This window comes from Phoenix dactylifera, chromosome 11 (assembly GCF_051530095.1).
Source record: "Phoenix dactylifera cultivar Ajwa chromosome 11, Ajwa_hap1_PhDact_Kaust_v1.1, whole genome shotgun sequence".
Classification (NCBI taxonomy): domain Eukaryota; kingdom Viridiplantae; phylum Streptophyta; class Magnoliopsida; order Arecales; family Arecaceae; genus Phoenix; species Phoenix dactylifera.
This window is the reverse complement of record NC_143200.1, coordinates 19,719,265-19,739,990: the sequence shown is the minus strand read 5'-3', so window position 1 is coordinate 19,739,990 and position 20,726 is coordinate 19,719,265. Positions and strand designations below refer to the sequence as shown.

The window sequence follows — 20,726 nt, the reverse complement described above, 5'->3', positions numbered from 1 at the left end:
ACATGTATTGAACTCCTTATGTCAGATAAGCAAATCCTTCATTATTCAATCAGATGCTTGTCTGCATTAGATGCAGAGGTGAAGAATTTGCATCCACTCCAAGTCACAGCTTGGACTACAGGTTGAGCCATCTAAATGGCCATTTATTGCAATTGTCAATATATGAATGTGATTTGCTATGAGGGCAAGCTCCTATGTCTGTGCCAACAACCTAAATGTCCATGGCCAGGAGGTAGCCACTTCTGACATCAAGGACCGTGCATGAGTTGCCATGAGAGCAAGTCAAGAATCAAAAGGCAAATGAGATCGTTTAGGCAATAAACCAATATATTAGAATACCGAGCATCCCATATACAATTATTATTTAAGAGTTTCTAAGCCAGACTCTAGAAACAGCAAGATACCTAGATAAGGACACATTAGAGGAACTACAAACTGGGGTTATGGTATATATTCCAAGGTCCCTTCACTGCATCAGTCATTCAGAATGGAATTTTATCATAGCACATCCAGGAGTGACACTCCGAGCAATCATATGTACATCCCACGTCTAGATTACCATAGGTAACCTTGACCAACACAGTGCAGAGAGAGAGGGGGGAGAGGGGGGAGGGAGGGGGAGGGGGAGAGAGAGATGGTGAGTAAAGTGATTCTTCAATTAAAGGTCCCTTGAGCCAACAGCCAATTCTTGGAAATCCTTTATCGGTTTATCCTAATACAGAGGAACCTCGCACCATATAGGAAAAATCTACAAAGGAAAAAGCAGTCAATCTTACCATTAGAGTTGATTCGCACATTAAGGCTCTGTTCTATTGCCAAGAAAATGAAGAAAAGGAAAAGTAATCAACAGAAGAAATTGGGTGGGGGTGCAAAGAAAAGAAAATCAATAATTTTCTCTTGCTTGGTTAAGGTAGCAAAATGGCAAGGGCTTCTGTTAACAATGTTGCTATGATAGGGTAAGTTATCCTGATCCACTAGCTTTCTGTTATCCTGTGTAAAAATCACCATTTATAAGAGAAGAATAGTTTTTGGCTTTCTAATGATAAGTTTAACCTTTTTTCTTTTTATTTTTCTCTCTGTTAGTTTCATCTCCAAATGTTGGACCAGAAGAATCCTCTCTTACAAAATTTCTTCTCTCTCTTACATAGCAACCAAACAGAGACTAGTCCTAGGAATCAGGTAGTCTCTGTATCTCACAAATCAAATGCTGTCAGTCTTACATGCAGCCATGGTGACATCTTCAGGAATGATTTAGGAATTGAAGACAATTACTCATCTGAATCCTTGCAGCTGTTTTGTTGCAATCAAGTGAGAAAAATAGGATGATGCACAGAAATTCATTTAACCACCCCAACAACGCAAATATACCCAATGTCATGATTTGACAAGCTGCAATTTGTGCCATGTCTGCCGATGCTTAAAAACCTCAAAGAAAAAAAAATAGACTAGATGGAATACAAGCAAAAGAAACTATTTAAACTCAATAAACATTTCCTAAAGTAAATCTTACTTGGGCAGATGGATGAGTCATCTTATCCAGCAACTCTTCCAGAAGCTTATCATGGTATTCAACCTCTGCAGTAGGCATTCTAGGTGGAGAGATTTCAATGAGTGCAACTGAAAGGAAAGAATACCTCTTGGCCACCACATTGCTCGTCATGGTTTGGGGCAAAGGTCTTGCCAAGCAGTCTAAAATTCTTTGCCTCAGAAGAGGAATTCGTGCGCCATATTTTCCTTTTCCCGTGACCGCATATCGAATGCATGCTGCCCACTCTGGAATAGACTCCACAGATGGTGTTACCATGATATTCTGAAGCTGAAGCATCATCCAATTGTCCCAGGCTTCCAACAGGCCATTAACATCAGAATGAAGTAACCCAGCCATGACTTCAGCAGCAACACATTGCTTTGCTCTCTCTTTCGCACTAGAAAATTCTTCAAGTGCATCCTGAAGCACATTAAGAACTGGTGCCCCACATTCTTGTATGAGCCGCTTAAAAATCCTTGCGAAGTTAGAGTAAAAGGTGTCATTTCCCACAAGAGATATCCAGCTGGGGGTGCGTGGCCATGATGCTGAGAAGTCAAAATAGAAAAAAGTGATTGCTTTATCTGTCAGGCTCTGAATGGATGACACTCCTTGAGTCCCTTTAGAAGCCGAACTCTCAGTATCAGTTACGTGGACATGGGAGAGGCTGTTTAGAGTCTCACTGAAGAATCCCTCCTCCCTTAATATCTGATTAAGTACTCCTTCAACAGATGAAGCGTTACTTTCTTTAAGATGATCAGCGCAAAGTTGCTGTTCCTGGCCGGATATTTTATGTGGTGTTCCTTGTAATAGGGTATTCAGAGCAGAGATTGCCAGCATTCTTGACTGAGGAAGTTGACTTTTCAAATTTCTTAAAAAATGTCCTGATATGAAACAAACCTTCCATCAGAGTCAGAGATAAAGAAATGCAGTATCGAAATAGGTGCAAGTCGTTTACAAGGCAGAATAAGCCTGAACTAGTTTTTTAAAAAAACACCAAGGTGTAAACATAATATCAGCTATTAATCAATCAATTTTCAGACATACAGACCTGCTGTTTCCCCAAGAATTTTTGAAGGCAATTGTGAATCACTTCTAGAAGCCAGAGTTAATAGAAGCAGTACTCTGTTAGCCATCAAATTATACCTGAAACACAATTAAAAAACATTATGCGATATTCCCAGAATTCAAGACGTAAACAAATCCAAGTGTATGCATCACTAGAGAAAAATACAGGCAAAAAATGTGACTACATGTGAGTAACAGGTGATACTTGAGAAATACATAATTGTGCAAATTAACAAGCTATTTTGAAAATTATGATTATGATATATTTATTCTTCTGCATGCAAAATTCATGAGAAGTAGATTCAATCTATACCGCCAGTGCAAGCCAGTGGTGTCAAAACTCAAGGAACTGATCTGAGAAAGCAAATCTACAAATTCCGGCCTGTCCAGCTGGCCATCTGAAGTCTTGAAAAAACTCCTTGATATTCCAGAGAAGTGGATATTGTATTTGACAAACAGCTGTTGAGACACCAACATAGTCAATATTTAAAGATAAAATCAACATCTATTCATTATTATTATATACCTCAGTAATAGCTTTCTGAGCTTTCAGTGATTCATGATGAGAGCTTCAAAAACAACACAATAAAAGTTGGATCAGAACTTCAGATCGCAATTTTGCATAATCATGAATTCATGATACAGTTGGACAGAAAATAAGCAAAATTAGAACAATTATCAAAATAAATAGAAAAGATTACCTTGCCAGAAGGCCCATGATAAACGAAGAGAACGAAACTGCATCCTGTTTATAACATAAAGTAAAGATCTGTTACTGAAGACAATAAGTACATGCACAATACATAGACGTGCATTTGACTGCACAGTCACACATCTGAACACCAAACCACTAACCTACCCACAGGCATACACACACAAAAACACATATATAGCGTGGGTGGGTTGCAGGGTGGGTGAAGCAAACATATGAACGCTAGTGGGTTACCGTTGTCAAATGCCGGATAACAGTTTGCATTGCAAGTATGGTGCAAGTGCCTAGTACTGCATGTTCTGGTGCTTTTGGATCCCGCAAGTTCCCCGTTAGGGTGAGAACACACTTAGCAATCAATGCCGGCCAGCGTTTGAGCAACTTTGAAAGAGACCTTCCAGCAAGGCTAAAGGTTTACAAAAATGCAATCAGATATACTGAACATATAAGGAGAAATGAGGAGGGGGGTAGGCACTCTATTGCAATTTACAAAAGTACACTAGCAAATCTCTCATGATACAATTTTTTTTTTAAAAAAAAAGAATCGCCACTGGAAACCAATAAAACTATGCCTTTAAAACTTCAAATAAAAAAAAGTCACTTCTTTGTTTCTGAAAACAGCTATTATACAGAAGGAAGAAAATCAAAGGCACTTATTATCATGAAAAATCACTCAATAATTAAATCAAATTCTCATTAAAAAAAAAAAAGCTTAAGTCACCAAACAAATCAAATAACGCTCATCAAAAGGAATGCTTTATTTTCAATCAATAATGGTGAATAAGCTGTGCAGTGAATAAAGCTGTACAGTGATCTGATCTTTCATCACACATGCTGTGTTTTCTTTTCTACAATCAATAAAAAAGTGTTGGAAATTCAAAAAACATGCTACTGAAAACCTATAAGATCAGATCACTGAAGTTGACTGACTTATAAATAACAAAGATATAATCCACTGTTGAACTTACGAGCGAACTGTTTCATAGTTGTGCAAAGAGAGATCTAGAAGATCCTCCATCAGAATAATCGTGTGCTCTGAAGGAGAGATGTTGCTATCTGTACAAAATTTACGGTATGCTGATTGCGAAGATCTCCATGTATTATGCATGTATGCTTTGTCAATAAGTGCCCACCTGGGCCTGGAAATACAAAGGATAAATGGCCTCTTAGAATGTGAAAAATGATCATAATTTAATGCTCTAGTCAAACGACACACCCGAGGTCCGTAATCTTGATATCAGACACCATACCGGTACATTACTAGTTCGATACAGTAAGGTTGGTACGGTATGTACCCTATACCAAGATAGCTCTCAACCATTTTTTTCTCACTTTTTATTATGGTACCATCCGAATCTAGGTGGTACAGGTTGGTACAGTATGCACCCGGTTTTCATGTAGTACTAGACGATGCAGCGCAGTTCTGTTTAGTTTAGATCGGTAATGTCCGGTAGAAACCGATTTCGCTAAAGAAAAAGCTTTTACTGCAGTTAAATATCCTTTTTTCTTCCAAATATTCCTACGAATATGTTTTTTTGATATAGAAATAGTACAAACCGGTTCAACTCATATACCGAATCAAACCTCGATACCGGTACAGTCCATATGAGTCAGTATGGGTCAGAATGGCAGACCTTAGATATACCACATATTGGCAAGAGGAGTCCTCACCTTTTCTTTCCTTGGGCATGAGAAGAAACAATGAAATTACATGGAGGCTCAATTATAGCAGCAGACTCCAACTTCCAGGCCTGAATGTGATTCGACCATTCTTCGTATTCCAAGCTCCCTATAAGCACAATGCCTTGTGAAGTCAAAAACTCTAATGAACAACTTGCAGAACCCCACAATGTACTTCATTTGGTTGCAATGTTCATACCAAAATTTGCTAAAGCATCCATGACACGAATAATAAGGATGAGAAGTATGCTATCATCTGCTCTTTCTTTCAGTAGATATCTGTCAAACATGTAGCAGCTAATGAGCTTCAAAAAACGAGAAACAAGACTAAGAAATACCATCAGATATCAAGCATTACTTGCAAGCTACATGTATATGCTGAGCAGCTCTCTCCCTCATTTCTGAACTACCAACAGACGAGCCAACTGCTCCTGCAATTAAAAAGTTACTGTGATCCATATCTTCAGTGCCTTTATTTCTGTATGATGGGCGCATATCCGGCAAGCATGACATCACGCCTTGCAATGAAGAGTAAATGCGCAACAGCGTCACCTTCAAGTGTTCCTTCTCATCTCCTATGCAAACAATTGCATCAATAATTAAAGCAACAGTTGCAGAAAAGCAAATTCCCATATGATCAATCAAGTATCAGAAATTAAACAACTTTCATGTTAGGAAAGAGCCTGAGCAGTAGACCAACACATGGAATCTAACTGATTTAACAATAGTGAATAGCACAGAATATTGTACTGCACTAAAATATTAGACAGGTTTATAGCTAAGCTTAGTCAAAAATCTTCCTGAAAATTTTGTGGTTGCTTTCTTTTTCATGAACTTAGCCTTGGATGGCAATTAACAGTAAATCCCAAAAGGTCAAATCATACATTAATGGGATAAATCCTTATTTCTAAGGTAATGTAATTCCTTGAAAGGGGGAAAAAAATCCATGAAACACCTAATGCATTATGCACTGAAAGAAAACAGTTCGTCAGGATCTACCCTTTAGTAGGATATGCCAATTGGTTTTCTTTCATCAATTCAACAATTGCTGACGAGAAACCTTAAAAAGAAGAAATGTACGTTACATTTACCTGCCTCAGAATGCACTTTGGTTTGACATAGTCTGAGAAGATCATCCAAAGCAGATTGAAAATGAAGACCTAAAAGCTCATTTGCAAAAGAGAGTTCGTCTTGACTTGGAATGTGCCACTTGGGGAGAGAACTGAGCTTCTCATTTTTTTCATTCTCATAATCCTTTGAGCAAACCCAGTCTTCCAAAACAGAAGAAACAGGCTGACAAGAGAAAGGCCTACACAACCAGGAATATCTTCAGTATGTGGAAACAATGACTAGTAGGAGAAACTGTTTAGTCTGCATGAATACGCAATGAATTATGATATAAAATAATAAATTTTCAGCATACTTGTACTGATCAATGGGGTAATAAAGGACCAGGCTTCCAAGGAGAGAGCGAAGGACATGATCACCAGCTCCATTGACCTATCATTTGTAAACTAAATCAGTGTTATCAAAGTTCAAAAGAACTCTAAAAAAGATACATAAAGAAACCAAAAATTAGCCAAGTACAGTAGTCAGTTAAGAATGATGCAGCGTAAAATTAGCCTAAAACCTTCCATGATGGAGCCTGAAAAGCTGACGCAATTGCTTCTTTCAGTTCATCCCTGTAATGAAGTAACACAGGACCCCCATAACTAATGGTTATTGCCAAAACTTTTAGATGGTACTCAAGTGCTGTTTCCAGGGCTGGTGAAAGTGTGGCCTGCAACTAAATGAAGTTCACAACAGATCATTGAGCAATAAGCGGGGCATATATAACTATGTGGTATAAAACAGACCTTGGTAGAAGATGATGCACCAGAAGCTCCTCCACCAAAACCTGAAACTGGTGTTCCTCTTAGCGTGGAGATTATAGTCATTAAAATCGGTTTAATAAGCTGGATGGCTGCCTCTTCTGGATTAGAATGAACACAGGCACAACATAGAAGCCCAACCTCTGCAGTAGCTCCAGGAAGGATGTTTGTGTTGACAAACTTGGAAATTTTCTTTAGTGACTGAAAAGTTCAAAAAGAAAAAGGGGTCTATAACATGGAAATGATCCAAAGATGGAAAAGAAAATTAGGGAAACTAAACAGCTTGAAGCCTTGAACAGTCGTATACAATAACAAAAACAAAAACCTGATTAAATAAAGCTTTGGACAATTTTCCGAGCAGGATTTCCAGCATGCAAAAGTAGAATGGACTGTCCTCAACAAGAAAAGTTCCTGATGTTAACGAAGTCTGGATACCCTCAGTCCTGTATGATCCATAAAACAAAGATGTGTTTAAGCAGTGAGGGATTTTATCTATAGATGAACATTGAAGAAGCACTAGCAAAGAGTAAACATATCCAAATCCATGAACGCAGCTACTCACAAGACATTACTTGGCTCCAAATGTTGAAGTAGAGAAAATAAGCGACAAAAGAACTCATCTAGCCATTCTGATAAACTGATGGTTTGTAGGAATGCATGCCCATCATCACTACCACCCACCATAGCTAACTGAAATACAAACAAACAGTAAGATCGAACATATCCATGCTAATAAAATGGTATCCGTACAGCATGAATGCTGATACTCACATTGGAAAAAACAGAACCAATTAATTCCATGGTCGCTAAGGTTTTTGGCGGATCATTAGCATCCATACCAAGCAATGCATTGGACAAAGAGATTACTATAAGATCCATGTATGCATCAGCAGTATCACAGCCATCAGTTTGAGGGGGAGCAGAAATAGAAGAGAGAAAAAGTGAACGACCAGCAAACGCCACTGATGTGACAGCAGTTTTCAACTGGTGAGTAGCTGTCATCTTGTTCAGAAACAAAAAACAGAACTCAGCTGGAATCAAAGAAAAAGTTCATAAAGAAGAAAACCCTCAAGCAACTTATTTTTGGTCTTGACAAATCTAGATGGTTGTAATAAATTAAGTGGTTGAGCAATAAATAACTAGAAATGCTAAATTCTTCTAGAAAACCAGTAAACTTGTCAGTTGCAGTGGATAAAAGAAGAAATACTTACAGTCTCTAAGGCTAGTTGAAATCTGGATGCAATAAATGAAAGGACCAAAGAGGACTCCACATATGACAAAATTGAAGTTGCAACAGCAACCGTTTCAGCAAGAGATTCATTTTTGCTATACTGACCACGATCAATTAATTTCAGTACCACTTTGACGAAAGAAGCTCTTTCTAGATTTCCCAAACACAAATCTGCCCGCTTGCTATCACTTGTCTTACTGCATATATGTAATTTTAATCAGACAAAGTTATGTCTAGTGAAGTAGTGAGGATTATAACTATCTTGCATCAGCATCTAAATTGAATTCTTACAGCTGCTCATCCTGAAGGCGCTTTTGGAAGCTAATTACCAAGTGCCGCAAGAAACGCTCCAATGAGGAGGTCCAGCGACCTCCATTAGAAGGATGGTAATATCTACAATGCCAGAAGACTGTCATCATTTATTCTGAAAGGAAGTGATATCACAAAGAGCATCCCTTAGTAAGTGAAAAGTGATGTGAAAGAGGTCAGAAACAAACTGTTCTAATAGGTTTGCCAATCTCTCGAAGTACACTTGAACCAAACTACCAGGCTTCAAGAGATAAACCTGCAATAATACAACGTATCATATAAATTAACAATTTAAAACATACTATGTGATTTTAATAGAATTTCAATTATATTCCTATTTCCTTATGATGGACTCATGAACCCTTAGGACAAATTAATTTGGCATAACAAAAATACAAAAGTTGTCTTACAATTGACTTTGCTATAGCCTTAGCAGGCATGCCTGTCTTGCTGGAAAACAAGAACCTCGTATTCCTAGGAACCTCTAAAGGGAAAGGATATGATCCATTCCCATTTGATACAGGAACCTGAGCACACCAAAATAGTATAAAATTAGAGCAGACAAATCATTTCAGCCTATGCGACCACGATTGAAGATGAACTGTAAAATGGCAAAATACTTAAAAGTGTAGCTAATTATATGAAAAGCCGATTTTACTTTCTAGTGTTAACTCATACAATTGGCTATCTTACTAGATCAAAGCATTCTAGATACCGGACCCATATTGGTACCCAACCTGTACATCTCTATCGATACCATGGTATGCTATACCAGTCGGTACCGGTCAGTACCGGGCATACCGTACCGGTACTGGTACTGATACACCAATGTCGGTATGCCTGGCATACCACATACGCCAGTGTCAGTACGGAGTCTGGTATCGGTACGGCGAACTTTGATCGGTACAATACACACCCAGGTACTAACACTCAATATGGTAGGTATACTGAGTCTTGGTACCCTACTGCTATGGTAGGGTATTGCCCTATTTCAAGCAGTGCAGTCTGGTACAACAAACCATGTACTAAATACATATAAATTGCTAGAATAAAAGAATCCAAGAAGCATTTCAAAAAAATAATAAATTAACTGAAAAGCACAATAACAAAACAACTAAATAAATTACAAAAGAAATATAGAATGTGAAAAAGCATGACATGTAATCCAGACTAAGATTTACATTATTCAAATGTTTCTAGGTATGGCTCCAATTAACCACTAGATCTTGGACTTTCTTGGTCCAACTTGTAAAAGAGATGCATGATACAATAGGAACAAAAGCCAGAAGACTATAATAGAAGGAAATGTGGCTATATGTAACAAAGTTCATTGTTTGTCATTTAATATATCCAAACACACATCACCGTTAACTAAATGAGTACCCGTGGATTAACAAAAAGTACAACATAAAAATGACCAGCATCGCATATGACATATGCCACATTAGAAGGAGCAGAATAATAGAATAGCTTTTCTGTGCTAGCTCTTATATGAAAAATTAAATTTTAATATTTGTTGAAAGAATACAACCAATTTCTGAAAAAATAAAAGAAAAACAGTGTTAAACATCCTTATGAATAATTTTCCATTTAAGTAGGTAAGATTGCCCAAAGTACTTGTCAACTGACTGGTTTCACAAGAAAACTGATCAGAACGACTTGAATTAACAAAGTCGCCAATCAAATTCAGACAATCTAGGGCAAGTTAGCCAAAATTCTTTTGCAAAAGATGCAGGAAAAATGGATTGACAAGGCACAGGTGCAAAAAAAATTTCATCATATTATTAAAATAACAAATAGTAAAGTGAAAACTAAAGATATCAAATCTCTTAATAAAAGCATAACGTCAGTGATCCTTCAAATCTCTCTTAAGTCACACTTGATGGGTTTCTCAAATGAGAAGCTTAGTTTCGATATCTTGTGGATATGAAAAGTCTTTAACTTCCCTAACCATTGATAGGTTTCACAAAGATTAAAATATCCTGACACCATATAGGATTGCCCAGACCTAGTAAAGTTGGTCACAAAAACCAATATGGTGCATTTAACACCTCCAAATAGTTTAATCACATTAAGACATATCAAATAATAGCCTAATGAATTCCAAGTTGAGGCCGCTTGAAGTCTAGGTTGCATTTGAATCTAAAATTTGACTTTGAATGAAAAATTCTTTGATGTAATTCTTCATACACCCCAATGACTGCATACCAAGAGATTCCTATGTCTGAATATATATTATTTTTTTTAACATACAAAAGACTCAAAGTATACCTGTAAACATCTCCCACCTAAATCCATTACCGTAATTGCTCAACCTTGATATGGCTTGATGCTGACCTCAATCATCTCTAATTCTAACCTTTCAGTAAAAAGGTAATAGAAAATGAATGCCTACTGTAGGATGTGTCTCAATGCCTAATTCACTTTTAGGTCCCACATGAATCATGACCCCTTTCAACAAAATTAGAGTGGGCATGCATCTTCTTTCTTTTTTTTCCTTATAAGATCTTCATTAGATTGTTCCAAACAAGGTCCGCCATACCAGTACCGGTCGGCGTACCAGTGGCAGCCCGGACCGATACATACCGGTTCCATACCAATCTGTACCGGCTCCATACCGGTCCCATACCGGTATGGCAATCATACCGGCCAGTTTTTCAATAAAAACTTTCGATACCGGATCCCACGTTGATCCGGTATCGATCCCAGCCCGGACCGGTTCGTACCGGCCGGTACGAGCCAGTACGGCATACCCTGGTTCCAAATATGTGGCTAACATTACTTATAAAGTATCCATTCCACCACTTGATCATTGAACACTTTAATCCTAACTCCTAAGGATATTATCCATTGACACAAAGTTGTCATAGTTATCAAAATGGCCTTGGAAAGTCTCATCATCTATGAAAGCTTCATTAAGGACAACAATCTACACAATAGTTAGCTTCATACAAACTCCCATTTCTATTTCATATTTCTTCCTTTCCTTTTTGACGATTTTATTTTCTTGAGTGATCATGAAGACTTTCTTTGTGAAAAGAAATTTGATTTTCAGTGAAGGGTTCTTCCATGTCATTCTAAACCTCTTTAAAGGTGAGAACTCTTTAAAGGACACACGAAGTTTACAAAAAAATGTAGTAGTTCCCTAAACAGATAAAGGTGCGAGGCAAGGTAAAAAAGTCAAATCTTTGGGGAACTGATCTTGTTGATTACCAACATCTAATCTTAGTAAGCAATAGATAACAGGAGGCTTATCTCATCAAAGGATTCAAAACCGCTACTGGTACTCGTGCCAGTCAGTGGCTGGCATGGCACATGCTGCAGAGTGCAGAGTGATCCAAGTGGGAACCAGAGCCAGGCAGTGTTGGGTGCTGGTTTTATGTCGGTAAGGTACATATTGGCCAGCATGAGCCAGCATGAACAGCTGTTACATCCTTGATCTCAATCATGAGAACATCTTAAGCTAATGCATAAACAGCCATTACAATAGCACATGGTGGTAATTAAAGTATCAGTGCCCAAATGATGCACGCCAAAGAAATCACTCAGTTGCTTAAATATAAATTAACAAAGAACAAGTACAGATCTTTCCCTCTACAATTTTTTTAAAATTTAAAAAACACCACTCTTCTTGAACACTAGAAAGCAAAATTAATATCTCTAGTATTTGGCCTAATGGATACAAAATATATGAAGACATAGATGTCAAAATTGAGTTTCTCAAAAGATAACTATTCATTTCATATTTAATCAATAACTTGTTGCCATGCTTGCTTTTTTCTAAACTTCTATTAAAGACATAATCCTTAAAGGAATCCAGAACCTCCAATAGCTTTATTTGGCTTCACTTCTTCAAAAATATACAGTGTCAATGCGGAATCATGGATTTCAAATTACAGTCTGCTAGAGTATAGGATATAGCTAAATTAGAAGATTGATGTCTAAATGAAGAAATCCTAAAGCTAATAGAGCTCTTAAGAGTAATGACAAGATATAGTAATCACACATAACATTACAACTCGCATCTATAATGCAAAGTACTAGGTGTAAGCTAAAACACTGATCCTGCATCACAGTCAAGACATGCTTTACCCTCCACAAACCTAATATTAAAATTGTCTACATGCACTGCCAGTTTTCTGCTAGCAATTTTTGCTATCTTATCAGAATGACATTATATCGTTGGCCACTGTTTCATTTTAATTTCGTTTTTGTCTCAGAAACTACATAGAGAAGTAAGCCGACTAAAAATAATATTAAAATGATGACTGGTTAGGCATAATCTTTTTTCCCCACTATTGTCTGCTTAAGCTGGTATGCCACACAATTATCAGGAAAACTTCTTCCCTCACCTCAAACAAGTTTAGAAACCGCGTAAAAAGTGCTGGCAAAAAGACTTCCCAGTCAATTGACTTGCAACTCTTTATACAACGTGCAATGACAGAAGCCCATTGAATATCCCAAAATTGGCAATTTGGTATCGAGTCCCATACATCAAGACACTGCTTAATCCAATTACTGCAACCATGAGGGGGAAGGTTAAGCAAATACTTGCAAAGGGGGGAGAAAAGTAGATTATGTAGGTTTTTTTATATGTTTCTTCATGTACCTTGTAAAGTAGTTCTGGTTCTCCAAGTTCACAGGAAGAAACAGTCTCACAAATCCAGCACCTTCAAAGGCTGAATTATGCCATGGGTTTTCCATTAAAGCCCTGCAAATTTGATAAGTCAAACAGAGGAGTGCAACCAAGATGAAAAGTAGGGAGAAGGATTTACAACTTTATAATGTTCAACTTCAAGTAGAATTCTTAAAAGTGATTTCACTTTGTAATTTCTATTCAATGATGCCAACTAGAGCTACTGGAACGAAGTGACCAGCAAGCAGCAAGCTAGCGTAGGCAATACAGATGCTTGGTGCTGTTTCTTTGCATAAATCTAGCTTCTAATGATCAAAAGGCAACATAATATACATGCCTCTGTAGGACTGATTAATCACACATAAAAGGGGGGATGAAATGGAATATCCAAGCTGATCAGCTGAATAACATGAAACAATACCTCACATTATGTGAATGGCATGACAAATGACTGCACTTGATCTAACACTACAAAGTATAAATCAAAGAGATATATATGAAATATTTAATCATTGCTGGAATTAACAAATAAAGGTCAACACTGCTGCAGGGACTGCTGTGTTTTGTAACCAAAAGTATCCTTGCTCAAAATGATTCTTCTAAATGTGATTCTTCTAAATGCTGAAACAAGAGCTTATAGCTCAATTGCATATCACATTAATATAGGTCTGGCCTTGTCTGTTCAATGATATTTCCTTTTAAGCTCTAAGAAATCAGCCCAAAATTGGGCCTAGCCTGGTTAGGTAAATAACTTGAATTTATGTTAAGAAAATTGACCCGATACCATTGTTGGTTCCAAGATTTGTCGAACCAGTACTGAAGGTCGTACTAGCAAGCGACCGTTCAGTATGATACAGGTTCGTACCGTATCATTTTAGGGTGCACCGGAAATAGGGAAAGGAAGGGGGGAGAGGGAGGGAGGAAGGGGGAGGAGCCCTCTAAACCCTAACCCTAACCCTAGCAGCATGGGAGAGAGAGAGAGGGAGGAAGGGGAGCTTCTCTAAACCCTAAGCCTAACCCTAATCCTAGCAGGGGAGAAAGAGAAAGAGAGAGAGACGGAAAGGGAGAGGAAGGGAGGGAGGGAGGAAGGGGAAGGGCCAAGGGCTTAATAGTGACGGCCAAGAGGGAGCAAGTCCGATACAATCGAAACCCTTGAACAATCATAAGCTGTGGGAGAGAGAGGGGGAGAGGTTAAAACCGAACTAAGGGTCGTGGGAGTCGAATCGGGGAGGCGGAGAGAAGTTTTATTCAGGGGGAGAGGGAGGGAGGAAGGGGGAGGAGCCCTCTAAACCCTAACCCTAACCCTAGCGGCATGGGAGAGAGAGAGGGGGAGGAAGGGGAGGGCTTCTCTAAACCCTAACCCTAACCCTAGCAGAGGAGAAAGAGAAAGAGAAAGAGAGAGAGACGGAAAGGGAGAGGAAGGGAGGGAGGGGAAGGGCCGAGGGATTAATAATGATGGCCAAAAGGGAGCAAGTCCGATACAATCGAAACCCTTGAACAATCATGAGTTGTGGGAGAGAGAGGGGGGGGAGGTTAAAACCGAACTAAAGGTCATTAGAGTCAAATCCGGCGCGGGGGGGGGGGGGGGGGGGGGGGGGGGGGCGGGGCCGGGGGGGAGAGAAGTTTTATTTAGGGTCGGAGGAACCGGTACCGGATATCATACCGGTTCTCTAGCAGAACAAGTTGGTACGGGTCATGTCGAGCCCGTACCGAGAGAGAAAACCTACCAGAGGCGGAGAAGAAGAGAAACTGAGAGCGAGCAGGGGAGGAAGGGAGAAGGAGCGGTGGCAGACGCTGGCGGAAGCCGAGGCCGCATCCCATATTTCGAAAGAAACAAGAGATGCGACCGCATCATTTGCGGACTTCATTTAAAAATTTTCAATTTTTTTAGCCATAGTCTGTTCCCCTATTTGCGAAGAGGAGTTTTATTCAGGGTTGGAGGAACCGGTACCGGATATCATACCGGTTCTCCGGCAGAACGAGTTGGTACGAGTCGTGCCGAGCCCGTACCGAAAAAGGAAATCTGCCGAAGCCGGAGAAGAAGAGAAAGAGAGAGCGAGCAGGGGAGGAAGGGTGAAGGAGCGGTGGCAGACGCTGGCGGAAGCCGAGGCCGCATCCCATATTTCGAAAGAAACAAGAGATGCGACCGCATCGTTTGCGGACTTCATTTAAAAATTTTCAAATTTTTTAGCCGCAGTCTGTTCCCCTGTTTCGAAAAAACAGAGGACGCGATCGCGGCATCGGCCTCCGCCGGCGTCCGCCATCGCTCCTTCTCCCTCCCCTGCTCGCTCTCTCTTTCTTTTCTTCTTCTTTGGCTCCGGCAGCGAGCCATTTTTAAAGCCAGAACGGTACCGGTGAGCCACCGGTATGGCTCGAAACGGGCGGAACCGTCATTCAATGGTTTTATTGCAGTGAACCGGGGGTGGGGAGGGGTTTTATAACTGAATCATCCCAACCCAGCTGAACCATTCCGACTTAGCATCGGTTTAGGTTGGTTCGAAAATCACTGGTTGGTTCCACCTTGTCTAGCATACTGACAGGTTGGGTTGGACTCATGTTAGGCCAACGCTGAATTGCCACGATAGCAAAAGTCTGCCTGATGCACTAGCACATATGCTTGATCATCTACTACATGAGAATCATTCATTAGGACCCCATAATTGAATTCTATCAAATTTGGCTTCTAACTGAAATCACTGATGGCATGATAGTATTTTCATGACAGCCTTGTTATCAAGGTACTTCTTTGGTTGTTGGAAATGACATTTAATATTATTTTTTAGGGCAACTCAGAGTTCCTAGAAACACAAGCCACATAGTTAAATTATGATGTACAGAGATCTGAGGGTCCACAGCAAATGGTCAAATCCTACTGCAGCCTACAAAAATCAGCTAGGTTTAAGAACACCTAATATTATATATATATATATATATATATTTATATATATATATATATATATATATATATATATATATATATATATCTGATTTGAGTGATCTTGGGCTAGTTGGAAAGATCTCTTTAAAAGCTACAATAATAAAGTTGATATTTTCAGCTTGGTCATGTTCCCTTGTGTTCAGGATCCAGACTGGCCAAAGATTTCAGCTGTAATTTAGTTCTGATTTTCGAAATATTAATCATATTCTAGGAGTTCTTTAGTTAGAAGTGCAGTCTGGATTAGAAATTATATAGGGTTACTATCGCAGTGCAGTTTGGATTAGAAATTCTCTAGGGTTACTATTGTTGGCGGTCTGTTTAAATAGCTATCCTAAGGGTTGCAAGCAATTTGGTTCTTTTGAGATATAACAAGTGTGAAGTATTGGATTTATCGAGGTAGATTCGCCATTTCTCCTCTCTTCCTGACCCTATTCCTATTCTTCTCCTTTATTGATATTTTCTTATTTCTAAAGATTCTAAGGAGTCTCCAAGTTCAAATTCCACATCACATTGCAATGAGTTAGATTCATCTTTCTTAATTGTCCATTGAATATTGCACCAAATCATGCAATTTGCTTCATGTTGTGATTGACAAACCAGGGTGTTCAAGCAAATACAGTTATTTAACATGGGAATGGTTTCGTAAAGCACCCCATCCTTGTAACCTGCCATAAAAAATAAACAGTCAATCTATAATTGCATTGTAGCGGGATTGGCACTGCCGCTAAATGCTACAAATTGATATGGCTACTTAGGCCACCTAGGCACGCACCTTAGCTTGTGCGTGCTCTAGTCACTTCTTTTCAACTCCTTCCTTTCCCTTTCATTCACCTTTCTAATCACCCTTCGTATCATCATTCATTGTTCCACCACTAAATTTATTTATGAGTCCTCAAGATAGATACCTTGTGTCTGGCATGCCTTGGTCATTCTCCCCTAGGTCTAGATCAACTCTTCCTCTTTCTATTTCGTTTTGGAAGGGGTTTTCAGATTTCTGCTAGATGCTTATGAATTACTATTTTGCTGCTGTCTACTTTGATCATGGTTAATTCTGATGATTAGCTTTTGCAAGCTAAGTTAATGAGATTTCCCTGCTTGTTTTGTTATTTATATTAATTCATCCATCACATTCGAGTAAAAATTCAAATTTTTCGCCAGAGAATTCTCCAGAACTTTTGACAAATATTCCATAAAACCAATGAGACACAGCACCAGTTCAAAAGATTATGCAGCGTAGAGCCTCAATCATGAATACTCTAAACCTTATGTGTATTATATAGATATACTAAGATGATCCTGATATACAGATTAAACTTATTGGTACTTGGTCAGCATTTGTGTTTGAGTTGTCAGATAAAAAGTTTTCAACAATCACAACCTTTTTTTTTTTCTTTTCTGGGTTAGACTATTTAAACCTAGTTTATGGCATTATTACAGTTAACCTCTCACCAGCCTAAAAGTTCTAATTCAATTCTTTCTGGAGTTTTTTTAGTCTCTCATGACCTTTTATTATGCTTATTAGTTTTTCAGCATTATGTGCTTAGATACCTTCCACTTAATGTCATTCAGGACATCATATGAAAAGAAAATAGAAGTTTGATATTGAAAGCAACTTGTTTGCGGTGGCAGTTGATCCTACCATTACCTTTCCTCAACCTATGGCAACCCCACCAATATTAAGATCTCCTAAATCTAAAGAATGCTAGTAAGTTTCTTCATCAAATTTCATATTACTGAAAACAAAGAAAATTGATTGGTCTACACGTGCTAAAAACTAAACTAAACAAGATGTAACATGGTTCTAAAACAAACCCACATGGATTTCATATCAGCAAGGTGAAGCAACAACTAATTCTGTTCTCTCTCTCACTATTAATGGCCAGCCAAATAATAACATTTACCATGAGTTCAAAACCATCCTACAAAAATCATTAAGTAATATATCTGTGTGTGCTTGATTTCGAAACCATCCTGCAACTTTAAATGTTTGTGGCAGACAATTAATTTCCCAACCACCAAGCCATGCATGACAAGAAACTTGAAACCAATGGAAAAAAAAGAATGCAGGTACCTGAATTCTGACCATATTTCAGAAGCAGAACCTGCAGGAAAGAACTTCCGGCAGGATCGAGCAAGGGACATGATAGTTATAAAATGCCGCTGTCTCAATTTCCATCCCTCAGGGCCTGTATTTCTGCTTAACATCAGACACTTAGGTTAAAAAAATGATTCAAATAACCAAAAATTCAGTTAGTGAGAAAACTTCACCATAGTAAAGACCAGTTGCATCCTTAAAACAGTAGGTCACCCAAGAAATTCACAAGTCAAGAGTGAAAGAAATGATGATAGAAAGGCAAAGCTTCAGAAAAGTACTAAGAAAAAAATAGACTCGTGATCTCTGCAATTTGATTTTGCCATGACAGAAAAAGTTCGTTCAAAGAATAAGGTCACAATGTATATTAAGACCATCTGGGTTGCATTCATATAAGAAATGTTATGAGTTATGACTAGTTAATTCTTAACAAAATCTTAACCTGATATGAATGCTCTAAATGGTGCCAAGTTCCTAATCGAGATGACTCCGGATGCAAAAAGGCCTCTTTAAATCTAGAAGCCAAGTTGGTGGATCGGAAGCTCAAATTAAACAAGCAACCAAGAAGTAACCACCGTGTCTAAAGTTAGACTTGTAAAGAGTCTAGACCAAGAGAGGTCTTAACTAAATAAGACCTCCAAATGTTACAAGTACATAACTAAATCTAATTCAATAAAATTAAAAAATATTTATAAATTCTTAAAATAGTACAAGAATTCTTATGATAATTTCTTGTATGTTCCCTTAATCAAAAGGTTTCCTCAAAATTTGATCACCATAATGAAGAGAATCGATACACTGATATTGGATAAGATTTCGTGCACTATTAATTGCATGTTGTATCTGTTGACATTTGCAAATATCAGCACAGAAAAATATGCAACATGGAAAGGAGTATAGACAATACTACACCATGATACACTAGGAAATCTTACTATTTTTCTAATATAGAATTTTTGCGCTGGTTCTTCATTAATGGACAGACGTGTTTCTATTAAACCTCTCCCTACTAACCCTTTTTTGGGATAGTAAAGAACTACTATACTGTATTAGTCACTCCAATTTATAAAATAACATGCATGCATCAGTAAACCTGACAAAACAAACAGAATTTGTAGAAAGGTTTGGCCAAAGGATGACAGTAGCTCAATATGAACCCTTTAAAATGTGATGAGTGCGAACTGTGTCAGTGTAGCCTCAATGCAGTATGCCTTCCAGAAGTCAACAGCTTGTAATCAAAGATGACTGTTATTACTAGCACAAAAGAGAGAGAGAGAGAGAGAGAGAGAGAGGGAGAGAACACTATTATTATTTTCCATCTCTTCCAGAGTCCCTCCAACAAATACCATATTGTTTGGAGATCAATTAAATTTACTCAGCCAACCAGACCCCATAAAGATTTAAGAACTTCTAATAAATTGCATACATTAATTAATTTCGATGCTTGTTTTATTATTGGATTACTCATGCACTTACTGAGGCCATTTTACTTTTCCATTCTCTGATGATCATGGTCCAAAGATCTTCCATTGCACTTCTTGATTGCATGCCGTTCCTTCTTTTCTAATCAGATCTACTGTTGCCAGAAGACAGATTGCTTAAAAGTTCCCTACTTCCCAATACCATATACAATTGAGGTTTATTCTAAGTGATATTCAGGATCATCAGCCAAACGAGAGAGACGAACGTGTATGAAGATTCATAAATATCTATTATGGGCCCACTTGAACATTTCAAAGTTCAAAAGGGAAAAGTCACATGACTCTGATACTAACTTGGCAGTGATTAACAGGACTAAAAGGTATGAGGGCACTAAACAACATATGATAATGCAAATATTCTTAAAAGTCCAGTCTTTATGATGTGCCTGTTTTAAGGATTTGAAGCAGTATGGATGGAGAGTTATATAAGGAAAATCACCTTTTAAAGTGTGTACGCATCAAAGTGTCATAGATTGGTCTCCACTGAATGCTTATTGACAATTTCTTTCCACGCTTCCTCAAAAGCTTGACTAAGATATTCCCCCATCTAACCTAATTAACATAGATGAAATTCAGAATCACAATACAACACAGACCAGAGTTTCGTCTAAAGCAGAACATAACAATTGAATCCCATACATATTAATGCCATAAGCATCATGCTTACCTGAGCATAAAGCTTGTTCTGTGATGCATGAAACACCTCCAAACCAAACTCCACGAGCTCCTTTACATCTGCCGGGAAAACTTCACTTTTCGCTTTTAAGAAACTAGAAAAGACACGGAAAAGCAAAAGGTGTGAGCAGAAAATGATAACGAAAAGTTTGAATATATATATATATATATATAAGAGGATAAACAGAAGAAAAAAGAAGCATGAAATGATCAAGCAAGATAACCGGGGCATCCTTCCTAACATTCCATGAAGAACAATACAAGAATCATGAACAACTAAAAACCCAAGAAACGATCTAGTACTTGAAAAATTGACTCTATTGAAGCCAACATGACCAAAATCACAAAAAACAAAAAATCTAAAGCATTAGCCATAACATGTTTTCCATCATCTAAGTTACAACGATCAAGAAACGTAGCATCGAGCTCAATATCAACTAAAGTCATCAATCAGAAGATCCTAAAACAATCCAAGAAAGCAGAACAACTTCATTTTAATGATCTCAACCCT

At 38.2% G+C, this 20,726-nt stretch overlaps 1 protein-coding gene across 4 annotated transcripts in view; it reads right to left on the bottom strand.

Annotated features, from left to right (window-relative positions):
- PA200 (proteasome activating protein 200) overlaps nt 1-20,726 on the bottom strand; it is a 29,995-nt gene that overhangs the window by 8,782 nt on the left and 487 nt on the right. The window contains exons 2-27 of one of the 4 annotated variants that reach the window (XM_039116886.2): nt 20,208-20,310; nt 19,980-20,092; nt 18,039-18,161; nt 13,003-13,104; nt 12,746-12,911; nt 8,804-8,920; nt 8,582-8,649; nt 8,376-8,477; nt 8,065-8,281; nt 7,625-7,855; nt 7,416-7,543; nt 7,179-7,296; nt 6,839-7,054; nt 6,613-6,768; nt 6,406-6,482; nt 6,074-6,291; nt 5,341-5,557; nt 5,182-5,261; nt 4,974-5,091; nt 4,271-4,441; nt 3,540-3,708; nt 3,295-3,338; nt 3,120-3,162; nt 2,907-3,052; nt 2,577-2,671; nt 1,511-2,409 (exon numbers count right to left, since the gene is read on the bottom strand). In XM_039116886.2, the coding sequence (XP_038972814.2) occupies nt 1,511-2,409; nt 2,577-2,671; nt 2,907-3,052; nt 3,120-3,162; nt 3,295-3,338; nt 3,540-3,708; nt 4,271-4,441; nt 4,974-5,091; nt 5,182-5,261; nt 5,341-5,557; nt 6,074-6,291; nt 6,406-6,482; nt 6,613-6,768; nt 6,839-7,054; nt 7,179-7,296; nt 7,416-7,543; nt 7,625-7,855; nt 8,065-8,281; nt 8,376-8,477; nt 8,582-8,649; nt 8,804-8,920; nt 12,746-12,911; nt 13,003-13,104; nt 18,039-18,161; nt 19,980-20,092; nt 20,208-20,310 (4,237 nt within the window). The remainder of the gene's footprint in view (nt 1-1,510; nt 2,410-2,576; nt 2,672-2,906; nt 3,053-3,119; nt 3,163-3,294; nt 3,339-3,539; nt 3,709-4,270; nt 4,442-4,973; nt 5,092-5,181; nt 5,262-5,340; nt 5,558-6,073; nt 6,292-6,405; nt 6,483-6,612; nt 6,769-6,838; nt 7,055-7,178; nt 7,297-7,415; nt 7,544-7,624; nt 7,856-8,064; nt 8,282-8,375; nt 8,478-8,581; nt 8,650-8,803; nt 8,921-12,745; nt 12,912-13,002; nt 13,105-18,038; nt 18,162-19,979; nt 20,093-20,207; nt 20,311-20,726) is intronic. The other 3 variants (XM_039116887.2, XM_039116888.2, XM_088707121.1) reach the window with 3 other exon arrangements.